The following is a 19,337-nucleotide window of genomic DNA, read 5'->3' as shown; positions in this document are numbered from 1 at the left end:
ACTTTGTTCTTTTATCTCAGAATTGCTGTAGGGTCTTTTTCATAAAACTTTTTGGAATATTTGTTCTAGTTCTTTGAAATTCACCAATTAGTTTCTTGATAGGAACTGCATTTAAATGTGTATAGTGTTGGGCAATATGGACATTTTAATGATGTTAATTCTATCCATAAACCTGGTATATTCTTCCACTTGTTCATATCTTCACTTTTTGCTTCATTGTCTTGTTATTTTCTGAGTACAGGTCTTTTACATCCTTAGTTAAATTTATTCTTTTTTTAAGTTGTTTTTTTTTAATTTTTCATTTTAGATAGGAGAGAGAGTGAGAGAGAAAGAGAAGGGGGAGGAGCAGGAAGCATTAACTCCCATATGTGCCTTGACCAGACAAGTGCAGGGTTTCGAACTGGTGACCTCAGCGTTCCAGGTTGACGCTTTATCCACTGTGCCACCACAGGTCGGGCAAATTTATTCTTAGGTATTCTTTTTGAAGCAATGTGAATGGGACTGTTTTCTTTTCTGATGGATCATTATTGGTTGTATAAAATGCAACTATTTCTAGATGTTTATTTTGGATCCTGCTACTTTGCTGAATTCATTTATCAGTTCTAGAAGTATTTTGGTGGAATCTTTAGGATTCTTTACATGCAGTATCATGTTATCTGCAAATAATGTTTTACTTCCTTTCCAATATAGATGCCTTTTATTTCTCCTTATTGTCTAATTGCTGTGGCTAGCACTTCTAGTACTATACTGAATAAGACTGGTGATACTAGAATCCCTGTCTTATTCTTAATCTTAAGGGAAATGCTTGTAGTTTTTGCCCTTTGAGTATGACGTTGGCTGTAGGTTTGTCATATATGGCCTTTATTGTGTTGAGGTACATACATCTATTCCCACTTTGCTGCTAGTTTTTAACATAAATTGATGCTGGATTTTATAAAATGCTTTTTCTGCATCTATTGATATAATCTTGTGATTTTTATGCTTCATTTTGTTCATGTGGTGTATCACATTTTTTGATTTACAGATATTGTACCAATCTTGCATCACCCAAAATAAATCCCACTCAATCATGGAGTATGACCTTTTTAATGTATTGTTGGATCTGGTTTGCTAATATTTTGTTGAGGATTTTAACATCTCGGTTCATCAAGGATATTAGCCTATAATTTTCTTTCTGTGTAATGCTATCTGTTTTTAGAATTAAAATAATGCTGGCCTCATAAAATGAGCTTGTGAGTCTTCCTTCCTCTTAAATTTTTTGGAATAGCTTGAGAAACAAAGGTGTTAGTTTTTCTTTCAATGTTTGGTAAAGTTCACCCATGAAGCCATCTTGTCCAGAACTTTTGTTTGTGGGAGGTTTTGATTACCACTTTAATTGCATTAGTTGTAATTGGTCTTTTCAGGTTTTCTGATTCTTCCAGATTCAATTTTTGAAGAGTGTATGTTTCTAAGAGTTTATCCATTTCACTCAGGTTGTTTAATTTGTCGGCACACAGTTGTTCATATTTTCTTACAATGTTTTGTATTTCTGTGATGTTATTTGTTACTTCTCTTTCATTTCTGATTCTATTTTGGGGCGTCCTCACTCATTATTTTTTAATGAGTCTGGTTAAAGGTTCATCAATCTTTTTTATCATTTGTAAGAATCAGCTCTTGGTTTCATTGAGCTTTTGTATTTTTTTTTTAGTCTCTATGTCTTCTGCCTTCAGTCCATGGGTTTCTCTCTATAACATCATGCTACCTAGAAAAAAAAAAGAAATGAGGGTGACTGTTACACAGCAAAGTTAGGGAAAGGATATACAGTTAGCAAAGGGCTCACCCATTCTATATAATTTTGCAATGTCCAATTTTCAAACATTTCAATGACAGAAATCTTCAATATTAAGTCACTAATAAATATAAGCAATCTGACTTATAATGATCCACATGGTACTTTCAGATTTGTCGATCCCTTAAGTTTTCTCACCAACAATATTGATTGCCAGAGCACCACAGTGCAGAAAGGAAAAAAGCAGGTCACAGAAGCCAGGCCACCTGCTTACAAGATGCTTGAAGGCATACATAATGCTTCTCAAGTATGTGTACATCCATGATCAGTGGTGGGATTGAAATAATTTAGTAACTGCTTGCCTGCCCTAATGATCGTTTTAGGTATATAAAAATGATATACCAAAAGGTAATTTATTATTTCATGCATTTACTACTTAATAAGAACAATAAAAGAGGTACACAAAACTAGATAATAATAGTTTTAAAATATTAATGAAAAAAATTAAATAATACCTCACAAAAAACAATAAAACTGTTACTTATTTCCAATGTCTGCTTGTTACCCCTGGTTGTTTGGTACTTTTTTTCATGTTATATGTTTGTTTACTGAAGTAAAAACCACAAGGGAATTAAAATGTAGTATTTCATCAAAGGTATAATGAGTTTTATGAAATGAATAAATAAATATTACAAGCATAGTTCCTTCAAATTTTTTTCACCTATGAACGGAATGAACATTAGTACAGGTGCTTAAAATACGCTGTTGTGCAGATAAATGTTAAAAAAGAGTAAGGAATGTAAATTAGTGATTTCTACATTGGGCAGCTGCCCAGGTGCCCACGTTAGAGAGAACCTTGATTACAAGTGCCATTTTAACAACCAGTTTGCTGAACTCAACAAAAAATTAGGTATCAATTCTGCCGAACCGGTGAGACCTGACTGAACCCCATCACTGTCCATGATGCATCCATAAAATGTCACTCTTCTTCAGCTGGTTCAGACTTTGAAACAAGGAGCATTGTCACTTGGAACTTATAAACAAGAATACCCAATGATTTCCTGAGTTCTTGTGGAATATGTTTTGTGGAAGCTGGCAAACTCCGACTGGAACATCAGAGTGGTGACTTCCTTCTAAAGATTTCAAGAAAAACACGTTTTATGCAAGTTCTCCTTTTGAGAAACATCTCTTATCTTGGGCCTTGACAGAGACTATACTCTTACTTACGGGAATCAAATGACTAATATTTTGACTGTGGTGTCTAATTCATCAATCAACCCTGCAGTTGAGGTTAGAGAGAAACATGTCATTAAGTGAAAGTTGTATATATGATGTCTGGCTTGAATGTATCTTAAGGTCAGAAGTAATTTTATAGGCAGTTGGTTCCAGTTTGCAGCGTACCTGTTCCTGCAGCATTGCACCTTTTTTCCCCTAGCCTACATTCATGATCATGTGGGACATTCCCTATTCACAATTTATGAGGAAAATATATTGAGCCAGGTTTATAGATGGTGCTGCATGTATTAGAGCAGCTGGAAGTGGACTCCTGCAGCATACTAACTTAATTCATGGTTGTTCTTTAGAGGATGCTGGTTAAGAAAAATATTCTAATGGATATAATTTTAAGATGCATGGCTTGATGATTTAATTTTCATCTAAATGCAAATTGAAATTTTTTTGACTGATGTTGAACAGTTTTTGAGACTTGTTTTTATTGTATAGTGACTGTTGAGAAATTATTAATACATAACACCAGATAAACTGTTTTTTTTTTAATTGAGAGGTGGGGAGGTAGAGAGACAGATTCCCGCATCCCCAGGAGATCTACCTGAACAAGCCCATTTCTCTGTTGCTCAGCAACCAAGCTATTTTTAGTGCCTGAGTCAGAGCCCACCTGTGCCATCCTTGGCACTTGGGGCCAACTCACTGGAGCCAATCGAGCCATGGCTGTGGGAAAAGAGACAACATGAGAGAAAGGGAGGGGTGGAGAAGCAGGTGGTCGCTTCTCCTTTGTGTCCTGACCCAGGAATCAAACCCAAGACATCCACATGCTGGGAAGACACTCTACCACTGAGCAAACCAGCCAGGGCCAAAAAACAACTTTCAAGCAATAAAGTTACAAAGTGAAACTAACTTTAGATCCTGTCAATCATTATTTGCAAAAACCTTCGAAACCAAAAGTCCTGAAAGAAACAATTTATTGAGCCATGTGCTAGCCAGAGAAAGAACCAGGCCCTCAGGCAGACCATCTAAACCAGTGGTCCTCAACCCCCAGGCTGCAGACTGGTACCAGTTCATGGGCCATTTGGTACCGGTCTGCAGAGAAAGAATAAATAACTTACATTATTTCCATTTTATTTATATTTAAGTCTGAACGATGTTTTATTTTTTAAAAATGACCATATTCCCTCTGTTACATCCATCTAAGACTCACTCTTGACGCTAGTCTCGGTCACATGATACATTTATCCGACCCACCCTAAAGGCCAGTCCGTGAAAATATTTTCTGACATTAAACCAGTCTGTGGCCCAAAAAAGGTTGGGGATCACTGGTCTAAACCATCAAGAGCAGTCCTGAGGTGGACAGGGCTCCTATTTTTTTTTACAATGAGTTTGGGGAATAAAGATGTAAGTAATTTTGTAAAAGGATTTACATTAGAAACAGATAAGAGGATGGGGTGGAAGGTGAAGCCAAGGAAGAAAAAAGTCATTTTTGCATCTGGATTGTGAGCAATAGTCTGGAAAGTTAATGTGTAAGCAGATGCAACAGCCTGCAGCTGGGGGACTATTCTTTTTAGATAATTACTGAAATAACTGCCTGAAAGTTGATTCAAGTTCAAAATACATTCAGGAATTTGGGCAGTCATTCCTAAGTTTCCAACTGTGGCTGCAAACCGGTCAACTTCAGTCTCTTCCTCCCCCTCTCTGGTCTACTGTAATGTAATTTAGGACATCTCAGAATTTTTTTCCTTGTCAACTTAATAAATTAGAAGGCTTTTGTTGGGCTTGGCTTCCCACAGTGGTCATGATATTCTGCTGATAATCAACTATTATTGATAAAATACAACTAATAAATAATTTTGGCGAGTTTTGGGGTAAAAATGAAATGAAGTTTAAGACTAGGAACAAAACTTTCCCTATAAATTATATTATGAGGGACAGTATTTCCTTTCATAATGATTTCTACTTGCCTATCAAAACCACTTGTCACAGTAAATTTAAAATTGAAATTCTTTTTTGGTGAAGAAGTTAAGATTGAAAGATACTTTTGGTACCTCATCCCCCATCCCCACCCTAGAAGATTCAAATGACAAGGAAAGAATAAACTCAGAAATGTATTTTGACTCTTATTAGACTTTTCCCTTTATTTTCTTCTTTTTTAATCTAGAGCCTCTATGGTCCTCATGGACCTTGGCTGTGGAGCCTAGATATCTTAATAACCTATGCTTCCCTCTCTCCTAGGAGAACTTTCCTCCCAGAAGGTGAGAGAAACCTCAATGCTGCAATTATTTGAAAAATTACTTGGTTATGCTAATATCAAAGCCATCATGAATAATTGCTGATTTTGCCATATTATCAGAGATGCCAGATGGCTCATGGACTACTTACATATCCAATACAACCTACATTACTTCCTTAAAAGCCCTCAAGCATCCAAGAATGCAGAACAGGGGCAGTTCTGCAGATTGACTCCTCAGGTTCACTTTGCATAATGTAGAATATAATTCCTGGGTTTATTTCTGTTTTAGCAGAGCATTATTTGGAAAATTTACCTTGTCTCTCTTCTACAAAGGACTACAGCATTTTTAAAGAAATAAATACTGAAGGAAAGAACAGTTGTTAAAGTAGAGTAATGAGGGGAAAAAAAGTCAGATTAATCAATGGGAAGAATCTAACACTGAGAAAATTAACATGCATTTGAAAATTGGGAGGGGGAGTCATTCATTTTATCTTTATGTTATGACTTTTCGTACTTATAGTCAGAACATAGGTATTAATTAGTTTTATGTTTACCCTTTCTAGAATTGAAATAATAACAAGAGGTAAACACTGGAGTTCTGTTGCTTCATCTTAAAGAACCTGGCATATTATCAAACAACATAAGGTAAGAGTAAGTTTTAAAACATGTGAGTGTTTCACAAATAATAAGTCACAAACTGACTACTTGTCTACTGACAACTCTGGGAAAAACTCTCTTTTCCAGTTATAATGTCTCAGTCATAAACTTATTAACATTAGAATGAGTTTGACAGGAATAAACCTTGAAGATTAAAATAATCTACATCCTTGCCCTCTAGGCAAGATTAAAAGAATATAAATAAAATATATTATTTTTCAAAAAACTATTTCACAACTACTTCAGGCTCTCCTTTCATCACTTCTAATATCATGTACCTTCTCAGACTCTAAGTATGATCTATTTAATCTTGCTCCTTTATAATAGTTATTTGCATGTTTAATTTTGATGTACTGGTGAATAAAAATATATATAATAATGAGTAACCATACTATTTTCCTATTTGTCCTTTTTTTTCCTGGAAAAAAAATTACACTTCTCTCAGAATTTATTTTTTAATTTTTATAGTTTCCCTGATTTCCTTTTCTCAACTTAGACTGGTTTATCCAAAAAAGTTCATATATATGTTATTGATTTTCAGTCTAATTAGCACTGATTATTTTGGTGTGCATTGTGGAATTGAGCATGAAAAGATATAATAAAAATGATGGCTAATATTTACTGAGTACTTTGACATAAATGGTGCTAAGTAATTTATTTGCATCATCTCATTATATACTACCAAGAAAACCTTGAGGTTATGTTGTTTTTACCACTCCTTTATATAAGGATGCAGTGGTATAATAACTTGCTGAAATCACATCAGTCATTTAAGTAATATAAGTAAGTTATATAAGTGACATAAGCAGGTTACATAAGTAACTTGTCCAAAGTTCCAGTTAGAAAATGAGAAAACACTGGAATTTAACCTCTACTTAAACCTCTTGTGCTAACCACTGCAGTATTAGTCTTAAAGTTTTTCTTTGATTCCGCACTCTCAAGCATTCAGCTTTTATCTGTACAAAAATATGCATTGATTAATTGCCATTTGCCAGGCACAGAACATAATGTTGACAATGTATAAAGGATAAGCTGAAGTTTTGATTGTACAGAAGTGAAGAATTATTAACATTTAATATTAAAATATAATGATAATAGCTGCTATCCTAGGGAGCATGATGTATACAGAGATGTATACCCAGGTTAAAAAATTGGGAAATGTATTTTGAAGATAAGAAACTTTAACTGAAGTCTAAAGTTGAAATAAGTCAAGTAAAGGAACAGGAAGGGCCGGTTATCAAAGGTGGTATCGTGCAGTGATTAAGAGTGTGGATTCTCAGGCCAGGTGTCTAGGCTTATAATTCCAATTTCAGTCCTAGTAGGTGACTTTCAACAGACTTTATTTCCATGTACCTCAGTTTCCTCTTCTGTAAACTTGGAAATATAACAGTATTTACACCTCATATTATTGTTGTATGGATTATAAAAGCATTTAGAAAAGTGTCTGGAATATAAATGGTGTCACATAAGTGCTTGCTATTATTATTTTAGGCTAGGCAGAATTATATATATAAAGCCATAAAGGGAAAGAGAGAGAGTATCAATATGGTTAATACAAGGAGTTTAAATTCTTAGTTGAGCTATCTAGTAAATGAATTAATGATGGCTATGGAAGTTATGGCCAGGGTAAATAAGAATTCAACCAATAATTCCTTCACATGTATCTTTTGTTTAGCATTCATTTATAAAGAATCCATTTTTACCTAGACTACCTGTAGACCTCTTTAAAAACTGTAAGGCATGGGCTGAGGAAATGTAGGGAAATTGTCTTTATTAAAAGACTCTGGAAGCTCATCTGGGATAGATATCCTAGCATGTGAATGCTAAAAATTTTTGTTTGGTTGTATACAACTTTTATCTTAGTGAGTATCAGAAGCCAAAGTTTCCATTGTCTACAAAAAGTCATTGTACTTCTTAAGTTGTTTTGAAATTTAGTTGCTTACTTTATATCTGCTGATAATCTAAATCAAATTTTCAAAGTTGAATTTTCTGAAAATAGACTACTGAAACTCCCAATACCTCCAAACCCAAACATCAAGATTGCTTCCCAAATGTCATTTGTTAAGCTATTTGTTCCCCTTCCAATCAGTGCTTCATGACATAAAATTTATGAATAAATCATGAGTCATAAATGTACAGAGAAGTGATAATATGAAAGACATTTAGGTGAAATGACATTATATTAGATCTAATTCCATTGCTTACAGGAATTAGAACATAAAACTAACCTTTTGATTCATCATCAGTTAGAACTGGCTTCAAGTTAAGTTACTATAATTTTATAAGGTTAAAATGAATAATGATTACAAAATAACTTTGTAAATCCTAATACTTTAAGAAATTATTTGTAGCTAGGATCAAAGCAAAGAGTTCATTTATTTATTTTTGCCCTGTGTCTCTCTCAGCAGGTTCCTGCCATGGGCAGGAAAACAAGGGAATGAGCAATCACTCAGAAGTGACTGACTTCACTCTTGTAGGCTTCAAGGTCCGCCCAGAGCTCCACATTCTGCTCTTCCTGCTATTTCTATTTGTATATGTCATGATCCTTCTAGGGAATGTTGGGATGATGGCCATCATTGTGACTGATCCCTGGCTGAACACACCAATGTATTTCTTCCTAGGCAACCTCTCCTTCATTAATCTCTTCTATTCATCTGTTATTGCACCTAAGGCTATGATCAACTTCTGGTCTGAGAGCAAGTCCATCTCCTTTGCAGGTTGTGTGACCCAGCTCTTTCTCTTTGGCCTCTTCATTGTGACTGAAGGATTTCTCCTGACAGCCATGGCTTATGACCGCTTCATTGCCATTTGCAACCCACTCCTGTACTCTGTCCAGATGTCCATGCATCTCTGCATTCAGTTGGTGGCTGGTTCCTATTTCTGTGGCTGCATTACCTCAGTTCTTCAGACCAGCATAACATTTACTTTATCCTTTTGTTCTTCTCGGGCCATTGACCACTTTTACTGAGATTCTCACCCACTTCAGAGACTATCTTGTTCTAACCTCTTTATTTATAAAATAATTACTTTTTTATTAGCCAGCATCGTTACCTTGCCTACCATCACGGTTATTACAATATACATGTAAGAATGTATATTGTGTCCAAAGTTCTAAAGATACGCTCCACCAAGGGACGTAAGAAAGCCTTTTCTACTTGCAGCTCTCACCTAGGAGTTGTGAGTGTACTATATGGTGCTGTCTTTTTTATGTATCTCACTCCGGACAGATCTGCTGTGCTGAGTAAAGTGGCCTTCTTATGTTACACCCTCGTCACTCCCATGTTGAATCCTTTAATTTATTCTCTGAGAAACAAAGATGTCAAAGAAGCTCTAAAAAAAATTCTGAAGAAAAATACTATTCTTTAATTATTTCTCTTCCATCAAAGGTGCTGTGGCTGTTTATTTCATACTTCTTGTGGCCATTAATTAAAGTTAGTTTCTTGAACACTATAAAAATGTTATCACAAGCTTTTTCAACAGAGTGTACCCTTCCCATTATTACATTTTTTCTTTTCCTCTGAGACATTGTTTTGAATATCGTGAATACTGGAGACGTCCTGGATATTAGAAAAGCATTCTTCAAGATGAACCCTCCCACTGATTTCAAATAACATTTTATTTCACAAAATTTATTTCTATTTATTTTTATGGCATAGTGCTGAACACTTACTTTGTATTTTATTTTGCCTGGTGTTTGTTTTTGGACTTGCTCCTCCACTTATACATAATCATTGATAACTGACAATAATGTTCAACTTACCTTTTTTTTAAATAAAATACTTCCAAATTTTACAACTAGTTTCTATACCATGTTAAAGGGCTATTGAATTTTCACTTTGAATGAAGTATTTTATATGTGTTACATTGAGAGGAAGGAGTAATAAGAAGAAACAAACAAGTAATCTTCATTATGAACATTAACTTGGAAAATTGCATATGAGCATATCAGGTATTGTGGTGCTCCCTGAGGCATTGCTAATTGCTGAATTCTAATATAAAGAACAGAAGTGAGAATAGAGATAAGAAGTGAGGATAGAGATAAGAAACATTTTTGAACAATCATTCCTCCAGTTTGGACCTTCATAATTTTTTTCCTGTGTTAATTATTGTAAGGAATATTTAATAATATTATAGAAGCAAGTCAGTCATCAAATAAAATATAATCCAAATTTATTCATCTATGCCTTTGAATATTAATTTATTTGATTAATTTTATTGACTACTTGTGTAATATGTTCTGGTCTTGTACTAAGCACAGGTAAAAATCACTTCATTCTTTAGGGAGCTCACAATATAGTGAGAAAATCACACCCTTGGACAGACAATTAAAATCCAAAAATGGTTATGCTGAAGATAAACATAGTGATTGCAAGATGGGATGCCTGAGAGCCAGTGGTTGGTAATCAAGCAGAGTTTTTAGGACTGTGTGAATGATACATTTAAAAGGGTCTAAGATTTGAGTCAGGTAACTGTTGTATCTGTTTATATTACTGATGTGTGCTTGAAATATGTCAGTGTAAATGAAAAAAACTGAATTGAAAAATTGCAGGTAAAATACACAGAACATATTAACTGATCTGCATAAGGAGAGTATACTGAAGGAATAGCATCTCACCATTTTTGAACTTGAATGATGTGTGTGGTAATGGTACAGATTTTTTTAAAAAAACTAAAGGAGCTCTCACGGGGGGGGGGGGGGGAGTTTCCTCATGAAAAAGTTAAGACCATGTTTTGAAAAGCTAAGATCATACTTACTTATGAGAAACTAGAAGTTTTCTTGATAAGATTAAGAACAAGGTGAGAGTGTTCCCCCCACCACAACTTTCAACATCCTGTTGGAAGCCTTAGCTAACATAGTAGACAAGAAAAAAAAATGTATTGTGCTTTGAAGTATGTCTTCCAAAACTCAGATGTTCAAGCCCTAACCCCCAGTATAGCAGCTTGTGATTATATATACAGTGTGTCCGTAAAGTCATGGTGCACTTTTGACCTGTCACAGGAAAGCAACAAAAGACAATAGAAATGTGAAATCGGAACCAAATAAAAGAAAAACTCTCCCAGTTTCATACCTATTCAGTGCAGTTTGATGTGGGCTCACGCACAGATTTTTTAGGGCTCCTTAGGTAGCTATCCCATGTAGCCTCTACAGACTCGTCATTGACTCGTCTGATGGCCTACCAGAATAGGGTTTCTCCACCAAACTGCCAGTTTTCTTCAACTGCTTATCCCACCGAGTAATGTTATTCCTATGTGATGGTGCTTCGTTATAAATGCACCGATATTCATGTTGCACTTTGGTCACGGATTTGAATTTAGCAAGCCACAGAACACACTGAACTTTCCTCTATACTGTCCATCTCGACTGGCATGGCCGTGGGTTGCTCTGCTGTATACAGTGTTACATCATCATCTGTGCATGCGCACATGCTGCCACATCATCCTACAGAAACTGGGAGGGTTTTCCTTTTATTTGGTGCAGATTTCACATTTCTATCGTCTTTTGTTGCCTTCTTGTGACCGGTCAAAAGTGCACCATGACTTTACAGACACACTATGTAAATCAGAAAAAGCTAAAAACTATGATTTCACATATAGGTGGGATACAAAGCTGGACTCATAAACATAGATAAGGGTGCACTACTTACCTGGGGGAGGGAGATATAGGGAAGGATATGGGGAGTTGGTGGAAGGGTGTAAAGAGGGACAAATATAAGGTGACGGAAAATAATTTGGCTTTAGGTAATGGATATACAACATAATTGACTATTCAAATGATGGAGTGAAGTTTGCCTGAAATCTATGTTCATGATGATCAATGACACCATTAAAATTAAGTTTCTAAATAAAATATTTTTCTTTACCTTTCCAATGTATGTTGTATAAGGACATCTTTTTTTCTTATACTTTTATTTATTTTTTTAATGGGGTGACATCAGTAAATCAAGATACATATATTCAAAGAAAACATGTCCAGGTTATCTTGTCGATCAATTATGTTGCATACCCATCACCCAAAGTCAGATTGTCCTCTGTCACCTTCTATCTAGTTCTCTTTGTGCCCCTCCCCCTCCCCCTTCCCTCTCCCTCGCCCCCCTCCCCCCGTAACCACCACACTCTTATCAATGTCTCTTGGTCTCACTTTTATGTCCCACCTACGTATGGAATAATGCAGTTCCTGTTTTTTTCTGATTTACTTATTTCACTTCCAGTATAATGTTATCAAGATCCCACCATTTTGCTATAAATGATCCGATGTCATCATTTCTTATGGCTGAGTAGTATTTCATTGTGTATATGTGCCACATCTTCTTTATCCAGTCATCTATTGACGGGCTTTTTGGTTGTTTCCATGTCCTGGCCACTGTGAACAATGCTGCAATGAACATAAGGCTGCATGTGTCTTTACAAATCAATGTTTCTGAGTTTTTGGGGTATATACCTAGTAGAGGGATTGCTGGGTCATAAGGTAGTTCTATTTTCAGTTTTTTGAGGAACCACCATGCTTTCTTCCATAATGGTTGTACTACTTTACATTCCCACCAACAGTGGATGAGGGTTCCTTTTTCTTCACAACCTCTCCAACATTTACTATTACCTGTCTTGTTAATAATAGCTAATCTAACAGGTGTGAGCTGGTATCTCATTGCAGTTTTGATTTGCATTTCTCTAATAACTAAAGAAGATGAGCATCTTTTCATATATCTGTTGGCCATTTGTATTTCTTCCTGGGAGAAGTGTCTGTTCATATCCTCTTCCCATTTTTTTATTGGATTGTTTGTTTGTTTGTTTGTTTGCTGTTGAGTTTTATGAGTTCTTTGTATATTTTGGATATTAGGCCCTTATCTGAGCAGGTGTTTAAAAATGTCATTTCCCAATTAGTTGGCTGTCTGTTTATCTTGTTATCAGTTTCTCTTGCTGAGCAAAAACTTCTTAGTCTGATATAGTCCCATTCATTAATTTTTGCTTTCACTTCTCTTGCCTGTGGAGTCAAATTCATAAAATGCTCTTTAAAGCCCAGGTCCATGAGTTTAGTACCTATGTCTTCTTCTATGTACTTAATTGTTTCAGGTCTTATGTTTAGATCTTTGATCCATTTTGAGTTAATTTTAGTACAGGGGGACAGACTGTAGTCCAGTTAGTTTCATTCTTTTGCATGTGGCTTTCCAGTTTTCCCAGCACCATTTGTTGAAGAGGCTTTCTTTTCTCCATTGTGTGTTGTTGGCCCCTTTATCAAAAATTATTTGACTATATATATCTGGTTTTATTTCTGGGCTTTCTATTCTGTTCCATTGGTCTGAGTGTCTATTTTTCTGCCAATACCATGCTGTTTTGATTGTCGTGGCCCTATAATATAGTTTGAAGTAAGATATTGTAATGTCCCCAGCTTCATTCCTTTTCTTTAGGATTGCTTTGGCTATTCGAGGTTTTTTATAATTCCATATAAATCTGATTATTTTTTGCTCCATTTCTTTAAAAAATGTCATTGGAATTTCGATGGGAATTGCATTAAATTTGTATATTGCTTTGGGTAATATGTCCATCTTGATTATATTTATTCTTCCTAACCAAGAACAAGGAATATTCTTCCATCTCATTATATCTTTTTCAATTTCTCTTAACAATGGTTTATAGTTTTCATTGTGTAAGTCCTTTACATTCTTTGTTATGTGTATTCCTAGGAATTTTTTGTTGTTGTTGTTGCAATCGTGAAGGGGATTATTCTTTTGAGTTCATTCTCAATTGTTTCATTGTTGGCATATAGAAAGGCTATTGACTTCTGTATGTTAATTTTGTATCCTGCAACCTTACTGTATTGGCTTATTGTTTCTAGTAGTCTTTTTGTGGATTCTTTGGAGTTTTCGATGTATAGGATCATATCATCTGCAAAAAGTGATACCTTTACTTCTTCTTTTCCGATATGGATGCCTTTTATTTCTTTGTCTTGTCTGATTGCTCTGGCTAGAACCTCTAGTACCACATTAAATAAGAGTGAATAGAGTGGACAACCCTGTCTTGTTCCTGATTTAAGGGGGAAAGCCTTCAGTTTAGTGCCATTTAATATGATGTTAGCTGATGGTTTATCATATATGGCCTTTATCATGTTGAGATATTGAGATATTTTCCTTTTTTTTTTTTTTCTTTTCTTTTCATTTTTCTGAAGCTGGAAACAGGGACAGTCAGACAGACTCCCGCATGCGCCCGACCGGGATCCATGCGGCATGCCCACCAGGGGCTAAGGTCTGCCCACCAGGGGGCGATGCTCTGCCCATCCTGGGTGTCGCCATGGTGCGACCAGAGCCACTCTAGTGCCTGGGCAGAGGCCACAGAGCCATCCCCAGCGCCCGGGCCATCTTTGCTCCAATGGAGCCTTGGCTGCGGGAGGGGACGAGAGAGACAGAGAGGAAAGCGCGGCGGAGGGGTGGAGAAGCAAATGGGCGCTTCTCCTGTGTGCCCTGGCCAGGAATCGAACCCGGGTCCTCCGCACGCTAGGCCGACACTCTACCGCTGAGCCAACCAGCCAGGGCTGAGATATTTTCCTTTTATACCCATTTTGTTGAGAGTCTTAAACATAAAATTGTGTTGTATTTTATCGAAAGCCTTTTCTGCGTCTATTGATAAGATCATGTGGTTTTTGTTCTTTGTTTTGTTGATATGATGTATTACGTTAACGGTTTTACGTATGTTGAACCATTCTTAAGATTCTGGGATGAATCCCACTTGATCATGATGTATTATTTTTTTAATATGTTGTTGTATTCGATTTGCTAGTATTTTGTTTAGTATTTTAGCATCTGTATTCATTAGAGATATTGGTCTGTAGTTTTCTTTTTTTGTGCCATCCTTGCCTGGTTTTGGTATGAGGGTTATGTTGGCCTCATAAAATGTGTTTGGAAGTATTGCTTCTTCTTCAATTTTTTAGAAGACTTTGAGTAGAATAGGAACCAAGTCTTCTTTGAATGTTTGAGAAAATTCGCTGGTATAGCAGTCGGGGCCTGGACTTTTATTTTTGGGGAGGTTTTTAATGGTGTTTTTCTATTTCGTCTCTACTAATAGGTCTGTTTAGGCTTTCTGCTTCTTCTTGACTCAGTCTAGGAAGGTTGTACTGTACTAGAAATTTATCCATTTCTTCTAGGTTGTTGAATTTAGTGGCATAAAGTTTTTCATAGTATTCTACAATAATTCTTTGTATATCTACAGTGTCCGTGGTGATTTCTCCTCTTTCATTTTAGATTTTGTTTATATGAGTTCTTTCTCTTTTTTCCTTGGTAAGTCTTGCCAAGGATTTGTCGATTTTGTTGATCTTTTCAAAGAACCAGCTCTTTGTTCTATTAATTTTTTCTATAGTTTTACTGTTCTCTATTTCATTTATTTCTGCTCTGATTTTTATTATCTCCTTTCTTCAGCTGGTTTTGGGTTGTTTTTGTTCTTCTTTTTCTAGTTCCTTAAGGTGTGAAGTTAAGTAGTTCACTTAGGCTCTCTCTTATTTGTTCGTATATGCCTGAAGTGATATGAACTTCCCTCTTATCACTGCTTTTGCTGCATCCCATAGATTCTGATATGTCGTATTGTCATTTTTATTAGTCTGTATATATCTTTTGATCTCTGCACTTATTTCTTCTTTGACCCATTCATTCTTTAAAAGGATGTTGTTTAGTTTCCACATTTTTGTGGGATTTTTTCCCTCTTTTTTGCAGTTGAATTCTAGTTTCAAGGCTTTATGATCAGAAAATATGCTTGGAACAACTTCGATTTTTCTGAATTTGCTGATGTTTTTGTGGCCCAACATATGGTCAATTCTTGAGAATGATCCATGTACATTGGAGAAAATGTATACTCAGTCCCATTGGGATGAAATGTCCTGTAGATGTCTATCATATCCAGGTGCTCTAGTGTTTTGTTTAAGGCCACTATATCTTTGTTGATTCTGTTTGGATGAACGATCTAGAGCCGTCAAGCCGTGTATTGAGGTATCCAAGTATGATTGTATTTTTGTCAGTTTTTGTTTTAAGGTCAATAAGTAGCTGTCTTATATATTTTGGTGCTCCTTGTTTTGGTGCATATATATTAAGAATTGTTATGTCTTCTTGATTCAGTGTCCCTTTAGCCATTATGAAATGGCCATTTTTGTCTCTGAGTACTTTTGCTGTCTTGTAGTCAGCATTATCAGATATGAGTATTGCTACGCCTGCTTTTTTTTGGATGTTATTTGCTTGGAGTATTGTTTTCCAGCCTTTCACTTTGAATTTGTTTTTATCCTTGTTACTTAGATGTTTCCTGTAGGCAGCATACACTTGGATTTTCTTTTTTAATCCATTCTGCTACTCTGTGCCTTTTTATTGGTGAGTTTAATCTGTTTACATTAGTGTAATTATTGACAATTGTGACTTCCCTATTGTCATTTTATATATTGCTTTTTGTTGGTTTTGTGTCTTGTTTGATCCTTCTCTTTCGTTTTTCTATCTTTTGTTTTTATTTGGTTGTATTCCATACATCTTTTCTCTGTTGCTATCTTTTTTATCTCGTGTGCTTCTGTGGTGGTTTTTTCAATGGTGGTTACCTTTAAGTAATGAAAAGGGTTCCTACCCTGTTCTTTGTAGCACACTATTTTGTGAGTACTTTTGTACTCCATCGTCCTTTGCTACTATTAATCTCCATCCTCTCCCCCCTTTCTTTTTCTTGTTGTCACAGTTTAAATTTGGTTTTATTGTGTTCTTCTTGGAGCTTTTACTTTTGCCTTTGTTTTTTTTTTTTTTTTTTTTTTTTTGTTCTTTGTATCTGATTGGAGAACCCCCTTTAGTAATTCCTGGAGTGGGGGTTTTCTGATGAGAAATTCCCTCATCTTTTCTTTATCTGTGAATGTTTTTATTTCTCCTTCATATTTGAAGGATAGCTTTGATGGGTATAGTATTCTTGGCTGAAAGTTCCTCTCTTTCAGTACTTTAAATATTGGGGCCCACTCTCTTCTAGCTTGTAGAGTTTCTGCTGAGAAATCTGATGATAATCTAATGGGCCTTCCTTTATATGTTGTATTCTTCTTTTCCCTGGCTGCCTTGAGAATTTTTTCTTTGCCGTTGGTTTGTGCCAATTTCATTATGATGTGCCTTGGAGTAGGTTTGTTGGGGTTAAGAAAACTCGGAGTTCTGTTTGCTTCTTGAATTTGAAGCTTTAGTTCTTTCCACAGGCTTGGGAAGTTCTCATCTATTATTTGTTTGAGTATGTTCTCCATTCCATTTTCTCTCTCTTCTCCCTCTGATATGCCTATTATTCTTATGTTATTCTTTTTGATGGAGTCAGATAATTCTTGTAGGGCTATCTCATTTTTTTTTTAATGTTTGAGTCTCTTTCTTCTCTCTGTTGTGCCTCAAGTTGCTTGTCTTCTATTTCACTAATCCTCTCTTCTATCTGGCCTGTTCAATTAGCTAAGCTTCTTACCTCGTTTTTCAGCTCGTGAATTGAGTTTTTCATCTCTGTTTGATTTGTTTTTATAGTTTCAATTTCCTTGGAAATATATTCTTTGTGTTCATTGAGTTGTTTTCTGAGTTCCCTAAATTGCCTTTCTGTGTTTTCTTGTATATCTTGGAGGATTTTTAGGATTTCTATCTTGAATTCTCTGTCATTTAGCTCCAAGGTTTCCAATATATTAAATTATTTCTCCATACATTTTTCCTCATCTAGCTGGGTTACCTCTCTTTCTTTTGTATCCACGATATTTGATTTTCTCTTCCTTAATGGCATCTGAAGGTGGTTTTGTTGATAGTATTAATGAGATTTAATAAAGAATAAAAAATTTTAAAAATAAAAAATCAAAAAAAGTTTTTTTAAAAAAATTAATAATGCAATAAAGAAAAATAAAATTAAAATTAAAAAAACAGGAAATTATTCTCCCCCTCCTTTTTTCCTCTCCTCTCCTCTCCCCTCTTTCTTGAGAAAATCTTGTGGTGAACTGTGAATTATATTGTATTAAATAGAACAAACAATGCCTGTAATAAAGGGCCTGGATTGGGGAAAAGTAATAAAGGGGCAAAAAAAAGGGGGGCGGTTATGGACCCACAAAAAGCAAATAAGGAAAAAATTTGGATCAAGAATATAATGATTTGCGTTTAGGTGTTGGTTGACTAATAGTTATGATGAGAGGAATAAGAGGGAAACAGGAAAATGGGGGGACAACTTAAAAATTACTATTGTATTTAGTGGAACAAGAGCTAGATAAAATGGAGAGCCAGGGATGGGAGCACTGCTACTGAGTTAAAAAGGTGAAGTAAAAACCCCCAAAATGCCACAAACATAGGTTTGAGTCCCAGATAAAATATTTTGTTCGTTACTGAGGTTTGAATGAGAGGAGACATAAAGGAGAAAGGAAGAAACTAATATAGAGGGAGAAAAGAAAGAGAGAGAGAGAAAAAAAAGAGAAAACCACTAAAAGAAAAAAAAAGAACAAAGAGGAGAGAGAGAGAGAGAGAGTTAAGGGTTTTGGAGTGCAACCCTCATAGAGAGAAAGGAAGAGGAAAGAAAAGATAATGGGAGATGTAACACTTATGGGTAGTGTAGTTCAAGGAGAGGAGAGAGTAAGACCGGCAGAGAGTTAAACGACCAAATTAGAGGAGGAAAAAAAAAAGATATCAAGAATGAAGATAAGAGAAACAAACGAACAAATATAATAAAATGGGATAGGTTATAAAGTCTGCGATTATTCTTGATTTTGAGAGGTTATCTTCTTGCTTTTTCTTTTCTCTCCTTCTTCCTGGTCGGTGACTCTGTACCCCGGGTTCTGCCCCTTTGGCATGCTCAGGTAGAGGTTTGCAGTTGATAAGTCTCTATGGTGATGTCATGTATTGTGTTTTAGTCTCGCTGGCAGTCGAGGCTCATTAGCATTTATAGGCTCCAACAGTGAGAGAGTCTGTGTTCCTGGAGCCTCTCTCCTAGTCTTTCCTTCCTCAATTAGTAGCCTGATAATCCAGCTATGGGGTTGCTGCTGCCTCTGCCTGGATAGTAAGAGGCTCAAAGAGCTGGCAACTCCCCACTCTTTTCCCACTCAGCACAGGGCTCTGGGTAAGGCTCAGTCAGTCAGAGCTGCTAGCATAATCAGGCGGGGCTTCCCTTCCACCCACTCAAAGACCTCTGGCTCTGCCACTCTGTCCAGTAACACAAGCGGGCACCCACTCCCGCGGCACGTGGAGGAAACGCTCACTATCTGCGCACACAGACCAGGATGTCAGGCCAGAAGTCTCGCCCTCTGAGTGAAATCCCCGCCCACACTGAAAAGTTCCAGCATTGGAATTGGCTCTCGCTCCCTCCCCGTGTGCGGTTTTTTCAAGGCGCTGGGGTGGCCTGAGATTCCGCTTTCAGCCCACAAAAAGGCGCCTGACTCTGCCTCTCTGTGGGATAGCACAGTCTCCCACTCCTGAGGTGCTGAAAGGAGTCTCTTGCCCACTCTCCGTGCGCGCCGACCAG

General features: G+C 36.2%; 1 protein-coding gene across 1 annotated transcript in view; it reads left to right on the top strand.

Annotated features, from left to right (window-relative positions):
• Positions 1-9,251, top strand: part of LOC136322376 (olfactory receptor 9K2-like) — a 35,256-nt gene extending 26,005 nt beyond the window's left edge. Inside the window, 3 exon segments of the mRNA XM_066254414.1 lie at positions 8,237-8,311; positions 8,314-8,973; positions 8,976-9,251. Coding sequence (XP_066110511.1) covers positions 8,237-8,311; positions 8,314-8,973; positions 8,976-9,251 — 1,011 coding nt within the window.
• The last annotated feature ends 10,086 nt before the right edge of the window (positions 9,252-19,337 follow it).

This window comes from Saccopteryx bilineata, chromosome 2 (assembly GCF_036850765.1).
Source record: "Saccopteryx bilineata isolate mSacBil1 chromosome 2, mSacBil1_pri_phased_curated, whole genome shotgun sequence".
Classification (NCBI taxonomy): domain Eukaryota; kingdom Metazoa; phylum Chordata; class Mammalia; order Chiroptera; family Emballonuridae; genus Saccopteryx; species Saccopteryx bilineata.
This window is presented reverse-complemented; position numbering and strand designations above follow the sequence as displayed.